At 35.9% G+C, this 11,735-nt stretch overlaps 1 protein-coding gene across 1 annotated transcript; it reads left to right on the top strand.

Annotated features, from left to right (window-relative positions):
* The first annotated feature begins 2,353 nt into the window (after nucleotides 1–2,353).
* LOC129004500 (pancreas transcription factor 1 subunit alpha) lies at nucleotides 2,354–11,420 on the top strand. Its single transcript, XM_054433107.1, has 5 exons — nucleotides 2,354–2,421; nucleotides 5,143–5,330; nucleotides 5,998–6,164; nucleotides 6,735–6,876; nucleotides 10,438–11,420. The coding sequence occupies exons 2-5, from the start codon at nucleotides 5,168–5,170 to the stop codon at nucleotides 10,584–10,586; spliced, it is 621 nt and encodes a 206-aa protein (XP_054289082.1). The 5' UTR covers nucleotides 2,354–2,421; nucleotides 5,143–5,167; the 3' UTR covers nucleotides 10,587–11,420.
* Nucleotides 11,421–11,735: the final 315 nt, after the last annotated feature.

The following is an 11,735-nucleotide window of genomic DNA, read 5'->3' as shown; positions in this document are numbered from 1 at the left end:
TCTGGAATTCTTACAGTCTTAAACTGGTTCAGTGATGTTTTATTTGTATATACTTGAAATATACACGTTATGATGGTCATAAGTATGCCCTATACAGTTGGCATATTTGTAAACAATAAATTTTTTTAGTTATTATGCATTATGCCAACAAATGACGATCGAATAACCTTAGTAATTAACCATAAACAACATGCATGACGATATCTACTCCTCCCCTGCCAAACAATGAGGTTTAATTGAGTTGTCTATTGTGGGAGGGGGGCAGCTGCAGTAGGGGAGGAACAACAGAATTTGATAATGTTGCACCACCGTCCAATATCGTAATTTACTAACATTATACTGCAATTGAGACGTAATACATTCTGAATGGAACCAATTATAGACATGTTTTTGTAAAATTATAAAACACGCGTAAGCAGGAGTTTGGTGTAAGCAATTTTACAAATTCTTGTTTATGCTATGTTGACAATTTCCTACATTGTAATTGTCCTTCTGTTTACATTAAAATATAACAATGACATATTTTTCATAACTTACCGTTATACAATCATGTTTTATTTCCATAATCAATTACATAAATAAACCTACCACATATTTGTGTAAAATATTTTATTTAATTTGTTTGGATCAGCTGTCTGAAATTGTGAAATAAACATTTATCAGTTCTGGCTGTTTACATTGAAATGTTAAAGCAAAGGTAAACACAGTTTGTGAATTTTCTCATGCTTCCATGGAGACCAATTAATATATACTATTGAAAGCCTCCAGTGGCGGTCCCAGGATTTCATTTCGGGGGGGGGGGATGACCATCGAGATTCGGCGGGGGGGATGGAATATCCTCCAGAAAAATGTGGAATTTAAAGCCTATAAAAGTATTTTTATACGTAATTGAGCTCTAAAATATGATCAAGCTATTTAGTATTTATGTTATCTAATAAAATATAAAATATTTCGGGGGGTGGTATATCCCTCCCATCCCCCTGCACCACAAAACTTTGGACATCCAAGGGGCGGAGCCCGAGAGGAACTCAGGGAAGCGAATAGTCCTAGTATATAGTCAATGGTCCTATCCTATGACATTCCTAGGTATGTGGACAATATTTGTGCTTAATTTGGGCTGTCACGGATTGGGTTTAGTATTTTAGTGGTGGCAGCCGGACAGACAGACACCAACTCAATGTTATAATAATATAGATATCGATTAAGGTGATGCATCTGGGGTTTATTTAGATTAATATACTAGAAGGGTCAATGAATCATGAAAATTAATTTTAGAACAGTTTAGTACACATCAAAATAGTATCTAGGCACCACTCAAACATATTTACTCATGGGTGTTTTAATATGTAAAGATGTAAAGGGGGGTTCCTTAAACTTAATTTGTCTAAGCCTATCACTGTTTAAAATAAACACTCTCGTCCAGCAAACCTGCAGAACCAGTTTCCATTTGCCTGATTTTTTCACAAACATTTCCATAAATCTGTCAGCTTTATTACCTGTTAAATAAATTTTCCAACTTCGATCCAACTTTCATAAACAAACAAATTATAACACTACTAAAGAGATAAGAAAGAAAGGGCAAAAGTTTAAATAAAAACTTTGGAAGCCAATTTTACCCCCAAAAATGCTGATTTTGTTAGATTTTTATCTAATCCCAAGAAATTTCACGTCGGGGTTAGACACCATAGTGTCTGGTACTTCCCTAATACTGAAAATTATGTTCAAGGGTTTGCCCTCATTTAAAAGAACCCTGTTGGCAGAAAACATTCTGTGGCCCTGCCGATCCCATGTAGAACCAAATTTATGGGGTAAAAATGTCACTACTGTAACAATATTTAGCATACTGGTGTAATCAGTGTATTGAAAAATATTCTCACTAAGATTACAAGGTATGTAATTTACTGCAATACAAACAGCACAGGTCCAAGAACAGACCCTTGGGGAACACCACAGTTGCCACTTGCAATAGAAGAAATCTTCAGTGCAGTTAATTTGTAATGGGCTTAAATGCAACAATATTATTTGAGTAATTAAGAATCATACACTTAAATTCCCATCTGTTAGATAAATTATTAGCTAAAAATGCATCCCCCCCATCACAAAACCAGTAAAGACTAGATTTTTTTAACAACAATTATTTTATCATATTCCATTTATGTTATAACCTAACCTGCCCTAAATGTACACTGTATGGGTGTACCGTATCGCCATGTATCTATTAGTACATATAGTTCACCCCCGTGTAGTGGTGAGGGGGGGGGGGGGTGCAGTGTTTTGATTGGTGCAAGAAGAGCACGCGCGACACGGACACGCCCCTCCCCCTCGACACGCGACACGACACACGTCAGTAGCACGTGTACACGCGGCGGTGTGTGTAAAGTGTCATCATCATTTAGCACTCCTCACTCCTACTACCTGCTGGTGAGTTGTGATTTTTATCTTAGAGTAAGGGAATGTATACTGTGTATGATGGTACCGAGGAACTCTTACACTTACAGCGTATGAATCAAATCAATTTTATTAAACAGATAGATGAATTTATTTGTATTATTTAACTGTATATGAAACAGCTAGGATGTCAGTGTCAGTTAACAAAGCTACACAGATAATCTCAAACCATTCTACACTCATCCTTAACTCATATTTGGGTTAAAATACACACCCCATCTCAAACAATTAATAATTGATGGAATATATATTTTCATTTTAATAACAGAATATATTATAAATAAACAATACATGTGAATAAGCAATAGCATTTAAAAATAAACGCACGATGATTTATAGTAAAGATAAATCACAGTAAATTAAAAATGCCCCTGCCGCAGCAAACCTGCAGACTGAGCTAATTTCCATTTGTCTGGTTGTATTTTCACTAACTTAAGAGAGATTTTCCTCTATTTAGATTCAACTAATTTTAACGAGTCCAACCTAGATTTGCTGCTGCAGAGAAGGCATAAGTTCCTAAATTCCGTTGAAATAAAATGATCGTGAATGAAAATAATCTCGAGTGATCGTGCTTGTGGACACACATACACATAAAGATAGCACAACCCGTCGTGGCCAACGATATTACATCGTTAGTGGCTTTGCTCACGGATATTTAAATTTAAAAGCTAAAGGTTTAATCTCATAACAATAATTTTTAAACATCATTGATATAGTTTGAAAATAAAATGGTTTTTTTATAAAACTATTCATATATGTATAAATGAAGAGAACATTTGTAATGTTCGACTTCTGAAGTCGATAAGACGTTGTGATTAGTTTTTCCAAAACAATATGAAATCATGCATGAAAAAGTGAAACAAACTTATTTGAAAACACAAAATCTAGTGTAAGTCAATTTCTTCTTCACATTTCATACAAATAACATTATTGGTGTTGAATCAAGGCAACACTAAATGAACGTGTGGCCTTGCTTTAATTCACTAAAAAACATTACCAACTGTAACGATAACACCATTTTCGACTGTAACGATAACACCATTTTCGTAGCCTATAGATGTCAAAATTCTATCATGGCCATCTGTTTTGATGTAAACAAATGTAAACTTGAAAAAGTCCAGATGATGACAGAGTCCAGATGATGACAGAGTCCAGATGATGACAACAGAATCAGCACATTCGAAGAAAAAGCCTATAGGATGAAGGGCTTACACGGAATATCATCCGAACCTACAAAAGGCTAAATGTTAATCGGGAATGTGAGCCATCGTCATGCCAAATTTCAGCCCAATCCGTCCAGTAGTTTATGCGTGATTGAGCAACACACAAACATTCACATTTATAATACTAGTAAGATACACCGACAAACACACTCTGGGTAAACTAAAAATAACAAGCCTATAATACAGCTTTTTATTTAATTTATCTTATTTTATTTAATGTGCTATATTTTAAGATGGAAATACTACGTTACGAACAACGTATTAAAAGTGTACAGAAAAATGCTATGTAACTGATCTATAAAATGTATCTTATGTGACGTTGACCTAGTGTGTGTGTATGTGTGTGGGTAGAGGCATAGTGATACCATTTGATACTGTGGAAAAATGATCATAGTCAGATGAATATGATCGTTATTGAATTGCATGTTGTACATTTGATTGGGTTTTAATTTTGTTTACACTATCATAAAAGTAAAGATATAGTAAGACAAAAACACTATTGATTTCATTTTAGCAGCAAACCCAAGTACTCCGTTAATCCAATACTATTTAAATAGGGAATAATATGAGATTTTTAAGGAGTTATTTTATTGAAAATCCAATCAGGCAAATTGAAATTAACTTAGTCTGCAGGTTTGCTGTGGCGGGGGTATTGTTTATATAGATTCAAGTTTTCAGATCACCCGTGACCCGTCAAACAGTGTAATACAAAATATGCCTGATACGTGGTAAATGTGTGTAAAAACTCAAGTTGTTAGGGTAGTAGATAGCGTATATTAGTTTTGATAAGGTTTGAATATTGACATTTTGGAGTGTAAAGACCGCAATTGTTGTCTGATTATGTATACTTTTAAAAGGTATACTGGTACACAACATAATGCATAACGGAATCGTATAAAATCATATTTTCATATATAATTTACAGTTTCCCACATACTAGTGGGGTTAGTGTCATGATAACAACAAACTCCCATAGTAGTCGTCACATTCCCATATTAAAGTTGTCGCCATGGACTAACCAACTAAGGGAGTACCTATGTTTTATCTATGGTTGTGGCCAGTAGTTGTATTATCAAAGTGAACGTACAGTAGTACCATTGACTTTTGGATACTGAAGTTGTATTGATAGTCAAAGGAATTACTGTATAATTAATAGTGCGATGATGTCAAGTAATGATTTCTTACGATGCACCAACTGTTACACCAAGCAAAACAGAAAAGACAGCTTATTCGAAACTATAGCATATTTTGTGTCTCATCAACAAGAGAACACTAACTTCTTAAAAATTTAAAGAATAACACATAATATTTACTGCAGTCATTGACGATACACGAATACGGTCATGGTAAGTCCATGCATCAATATAATCTATGAGTGACTTATTCAAAAACATTCTATCTGGATAACAAATTGGCTTTGGTATCCAAATGTCAACAATAACCAAGACGTCACAGAAACATTATGTTGCAGGCAAACCATGTAATGATCTTGTGATATGTACAACATGGACGTTAGCCTGGAGCTGGAACGTCACTTTCTGCTGGACAACCACAGTTTCTCCAGCGGCTCCAGCGCCGAGCTGTTCCTGTGTGACGACGGCGAAGACTCCTGTCTCAGCGACTGCTCCTCTTACAGCTATGCTAGCGACCATGAGAACGGTGAGTGCAATTTACACTGCAAAATTAGTCTTTGATAATGCCTTAAGAGCAATATCTTGCTTTTTAGATTTTTATTCAGGAATTGTTATAATGAAATCGATAGATATTTGTGATTTCCTTTGAACTCCATACCTTACTGGACCTTACTGCAAGGCTTCCTTGGTTTGCAGTTTTTCTAGAAATGATTTTTAGAATGCCATATTAATACAGTACAGTATATGTAATTAAACTGTATATCTTATTGAACTATACTACAAAACGTGTAGTTCCCTTGCAATGTAGTTTTATAATCAAGGGTTTCTGGATAGGATTTGTACACTTTGATATCTCAGGAATATCTCTAACAAAAAGGCTCATAAGTTATGAACAAACTAAGATAAGGGTTGGTCAGATACGATATCTTTATGTGGCCTGTCTGAGGAGTAGACCAGTGATCTGATTTACATATAATAGATACACAGGATTGGTAAGGCGCTTGGGGGATTAATTATTTACTTGTAAAAATGCAAACTTGTCCAGTTTAATTTTTTACTTCCTTTCATAATGTTGAAAACTGACCATTAGATAACAAACAGATACATTCGGATTGGACTTAAGGAAACATAATCCCATCGATACAAGGTTTTTTGGTTTTAACAACTCCTATATTATTTTTTCAATGTTTTAGGAGGACAAAGAAGAACGAGAAGACGAGGGAAATGTCCTCAACAGCAAGTCCAGCAGAGGCAAGCCGCCAATCTGCGAGAGAGAAGAAGAATGCAGAGCATCAATGATGCCTTCGAGGGCCTCAGAGCTCACATACCCACACTGCCGTACGAGAAACGACTGTCTAAGGTACACATTGAATCTACAGCAATTTACCTAACAGTATTTTCACAATAGTTCTGCCAAAAATTCCAACGACACCTTATAAGATCATTGTAGATATTGAAACTGGGGCTTCCTCTTGTACAACCTTGTTCGCATTTTACTAGTGAGTATGGGTGAGGTAGTGAGGACATGGAGAGAACAGAAGAGGAAAGGTATTGAGTAGAGAGGTTTCGTAGCTAGGTGATTCTAGGTCTTTTCAAGTTAGGTCTCCTCAAGTTATCCACGTATATTTGCTGTGTACCTTGCCACTTTTGGTTTAAATCAGCTTATAATCTAATTGAATAACATTACCAAACGCTCAATATTTTCATTTATGTGGCCTAGGAATATATGTGTATTGTGCTTGATTAATTAAATTCTTCATCCATCTTTACACGAAGGATGTTTTTTTCTTGGACTTTTGGAGATTTTTTCAATAATTGGTTAACTAGGAAAGATGCTTGTCCAATAACTTGAAATGATTTTATTTTCCTTTGAAAATTGGACTAAAGGATGCTAGAAAGCAGGATTTTAAAATTCAACCGACTTTTGCAGGTGGACACACTGAAGCTGGCCATAGGCTACATAAACTTCCTGAGTGAGCTGGTCAGGGCTGACCGAGGTCTTGGCGACAAGGGCGCTCCTCTCGGACGACCCCGGAACTGCAGGGACGACGGCAAGAAAGTCATCGTGAGAGGTAAGATAATAGTCAGACATATCGTCTTTAAAGAAACTAGAATCATGTAGAACATAAAGTAAAAGCTAGATCACTTTCATGTTATGTTACTGTGTTTATAAACATAAACAATTGTGATTCCATTATTTTGCAGTCAGCAACATTGAGTTGTTCCCATCTGTTCTAGCCATTTGTCGTAATGGAGTTTGCACAGCACCGAAACCCAAAATGATGGCTTTGACATTCAACTCATCTCAACATTATATTTCCTTCAAGGAAAAACATAAAAATCCGTCAAGTGAAGGGGGTGGAGTTCAGTATCTTTGGACAAACCCCTTTCACGTTTTAATATAAAGAAATAGCCCCTTCTCATAAAATATACAATTCCTTGAGCACGTTGTATTTGCACACTAACACCACCAATTTAACCTACAATTTTCAAATAATTTTAAAGCCATATGAACCACAAAAATAGTATTTGTAATTTTATTAAAAGCTGTTCTTTTAATTAAAACCGAAATTTGAAGTATTTTAAAACTTAAAAATTAAAAACCCTATATCGCTACATCATCTATCGAAACCCCCTTTGTTTATGTTGGTGTTTTAAATCGTGACGTCACGTGTTATTGTTGGAAACAGCTGCTCTTCTTCCCCTCAACACTTCGCCCCTCACCTTGCATTTGGAGCGGAACTCCGACACAATGGTATTAATACACTGGACCCCATTGGTTCCGCAAATTGAGGGCTAATTCAAGGGTCGAGTTGAGCAGATAGTTGCAGGGGTGTCGTGTTAATTGCAGCGTAACATCGATACTTTGTATCTCGCTAAGGGGTGAAGTGTTGGGGGGAGAGAAACGTTTTAGAGCACCTCGAGGAGTGAGATGTGTATTTTATGTCATAGTGGATGCAAAATTGTAATTCAATAAATTTTTTTTTAACTTTGTTTTTGTTTATAGAACTGTGTATGTGTTCTTCAGTCTCAAAAATAGCGCATTTATGACTTTTTTATGCGGTTTGTTACTGCTTTCCTCTTTGTCAGCCCTTTCATTTTCCGATATTGATAGCCTTCCAAGTTCCAAGGCATACGGCACAAATGCGCCTTGCGTGATACCTCATTTGATATGTTAATATTAGCTAGTAACTACTTAATCGATTGACAGGGTCACATATTGGAGGTTACAAAGTTCCTCGCTCAAATCTGGTGCTAGTTGTCACTTAGCTTGGGAATTAGCAATTAGGCATAAAGTTAAATCTAACTTAAAAGTTAGTAAAATAATGATAAAACAAACCCTATTATAAATTATTTTGAGGGTTATTTAATTACCCTGATTACTAATAAGGACTTTCATTTTATAACAAGAAATTGTTTTATCAAAATTATAAATCAAACACCAATCCCCTTTTTTACTCAATATCCTACCATGGCAGAATATCGCCCATGGTTCCTCCCTCTGTACACCTACTGTGAACTCATCAACGCACACACACACTTGTGTGACACGCAGAACACTTACATCCAGGTGGCGGAATCCCTCAGTGAATCATCGTGCACGTGCGAGATATTACATCACAACAATCAATCATAAACTCGCTCACTTCCGGTGCCAATCTACCGGAACCACACCTGCCCTCGACCCCGACCCCTACATTAACAATTTACACAACTCGTGCTGGTTTGTTGGACGATTTGTTAATTTGTTTTCGTATTCATGCCAGAAGTGTTTAAGTTTAAACTTGAAATCTTTTTAAAACCGGGGTTTCCTAGGCGCGGAAGTGGAGAGCGGAGAGAGGAACGCGGAGAGCGGACTCCCCTTGTCTTTGGTAATTTAATGTTACTGTTTTCCTAGAAGCTGAGCGGAACACCATGTTAATCTCTTTTCCGCTCTCCGCTTTCCTCTCTCCGCTCTCCGCTTCCGCGCCTAGGAAAACCCAGCTTAAGGGAGGCTCACTATAATGTTTAACACTCTTAGTATAACTAGTCATATGGAGTTATAAAACATAAGCAATAATCTTATGGTAAAATAGTCGGTCTGTAGTTGGTGATTCTTGTGGGCATCTCCTTGTAAAATTAATCAATCTTGCATCACAGCCAATAGACAGTTTCAGATTCCTATTCGTCTCAAGCAGTGTAGTCTCTTTCTCTTTTATCAGGTAAGACGCTGAGCTGTATTTGTCAAGCCCTGACGATTCAAAGTTCACTATCATTTTCTCTCCATACATTTGTTTACTGCGCATATTTCATTTTCTACTGATTCATTATGATTTGTTCCATTTCCTCATTTCAGGGACAATAACATCAAAAACTTTTTTTCAAAAAAAACTTAAGTGGATACACAGACACTAAGATCTAGTGAAAATTACTCGCAAATACTACATCTATCCCTTTTAGCGAATTTCCCTAAAGGGAAGTAGCTATTACCGTAGGTGGCACGGTAAGACCTAGGCCCGGGACCGATTTACTTTTTCATTTTGATGTCCCCAGAGGCCAAAAACACCATTCGTTCAAATTTTTATATATGTATATATATATATATATATATATATATACGTCCGTGAACGCGATAACTTGAGTAATTTTTGTCCGATTTTGATGAAATTTGGTTTAAAGGTGTAAAGCGGGAAAAACTTGAATGAGTTCGCGAACCAGCATGATCGGACCATGGGAACGGGGCTTTACGGGGGGTTTTATGGGGTAAAAATTGGTTTTTCTCACTTTTGACCCTCAAAACACAAAATATCCCAATTTCTCTTTAGACCTTTTTAAAGAGCTTAAAAAAAACAATTTAGTATATAAAAGTATTTTTGTTCGGTTAATAGTAACGGAGAAAATTAAAAAAATTGTAAATTTAAAATTCCCATGTTATTCTTATGGAGAATATTGTTAAATGTTGTAGTTTGCTTGTTTATGGATATATTTTGTATTTTGAACAAATTTATTTATTTTGTACTAAGCTATCAATATTAAAAAAAAAACACACTTTATTAGTTTCCTTGTAGCAGCAAACCTAGCTACTCGTTAAACCTAATGTTATTAAATATATTTAACTGAAAATCAATTCAGACAAATGGAAATTCGCTTAGTCGGCAGGTTTGCTGCGGCGGGGGTATTTATTTACCTAAAGCACCAATTACTACTCGTAGACCTCTCTCCATTGGCTGCATACTTGACATGATCGAGGCAAGACTCGAAACCTAAATCTACGGCTTTGTCCCCTGGACGGGGTTGAATCTCAAAGTGTTTAACAAGCTACTTTAATCCGTGCTAAGTTTTTAATCCAACTATTGAGGTATAGTTCGATAGCAAAGTCCTCCAATGTCAAGGTGTTCCATTGTCAAAATATTCCGAGTTTATTACGTCGTAACTAAACGCTTTGAGTTGAAGGGAGAAATGAGTTGCTTTAACGCCGGAGCATTTTGTCGCTGACGTTTGGACCACATTGTCTGAAACAACCCGATCCGTTTAGTTTGAAATCAGTGTCCAACTGAGATTGCCTGTTTATTGTAAACTGTGTGTGATGTTGCCGATTGCAAATAGCTAGCAATATATTTTAGATCAGATTTTTACAAAACGGCATGTTCCAGGAGCCTACGGTTCGCCGTACGCCGTCCACTCCCTGTCTTGGCACTCGGACAAGGAAAACAGCGCCAGTGGGGTGATGTACGCCAAGGTGTGGACCCCTGAGGACCCCAGGGCCAACAAGTCTGGCGGCTCCTTCAGTATGGACAACTAAACACAGAAATTGTCCATACATCCTCAGAGACGATCTCGCGACTTTTACTACTTGTTCAGTAGTTTTTCCACATCACAAATTTTTATTTAGACGTCGGGATGCCCTAATTTCTACCTTGAAGAGACGTAACGTGTGTATATTGTCCTACTCTACGATTAATTCTTGTTTTCCTTCATCCTCCACGCTTTCTTGGTTATTGGTTACAGCCCTTAATCTTCAAAGCGAAGATTTATCTTAGTTATACTTTAAATTTCCACTCCATACGTGTATACATGCACACTAAACCTTCTTAACTCAGTATCTATACATACGACAGAGCTTAACCTTCATTAAGTTATTCATTATTCACTCTTAAAAACACTGAACCACAATGAATAGGTAGGAGAATAAAAGTCGTACTTTTTCAATGTGATTAGTTTTTCGTATGCTGAAAATGTACATTATAATTTCATTGCGTTTAGGTTGATGTAGAAAAACCTAACACACAACCACATCATTCTGTTTTGTTAAACTTGTATTGTTATCTAGTCAAATCTAGTCCACGAAAACAACAAAGGCTTTACTAAACCATTGAATCCTATCTATTACTGTATCTCTATTGTATATAATATAATATAAGAATGTATCGTGCTGTGATCTTAGCTGCAATTCTTTTCTATTATGAAATGTTTATATGACTACTGTATAACAAATCAACAAATGTATTTAGTACTTTATTCATCAACTAATAACTAAATTGGAGTCGAACTTTCAAACATTGCCTTAGTTTGTACAAATAAGTCAATAAGTTAAAATTCCGTGAATACTGGGTAATTTATTATTTATATGTATTTACTTGTTTCATTACACAATATAACACTATAATCTACTGCAATTCAAAACAAATTTACATTTTTTTATATTGAAACGTAGAAATTTATGGGGTTCACATTAATTGTTCTTAGCTTATAAATTTGAAATAAAAACTTCACCAATATTTTCAGAATTTTTTATTTTATGATGCCTTTCGCCAGCTATGCTGGCATCATCAGGATGCCAGCATAGCTGGCAAAAGGCCTCATAAAATAAAAAATCGTGAAAATATTGGTAATGTTTTTATTTCAAATTAATTTTAATTCAAATTTTATTCAATCCATTATCACCAGTTCT

This window comes from Macrosteles quadrilineatus, unplaced genomic scaffold (assembly GCF_028750875.1).
Source record: "Macrosteles quadrilineatus isolate MER2022 unplaced genomic scaffold, UCM_ALF_1.0 Scaffold_9__3_contigs__length_116548681, whole genome shotgun sequence".
Classification (NCBI taxonomy): Eukaryota; Metazoa; Arthropoda; class Insecta; order Hemiptera; family Cicadellidae; genus Macrosteles; species Macrosteles quadrilineatus.
The sequence above is the reverse complement of the archived record's forward strand: the minus strand, read 5'-3'. Positions and strand labels throughout refer to the sequence as shown.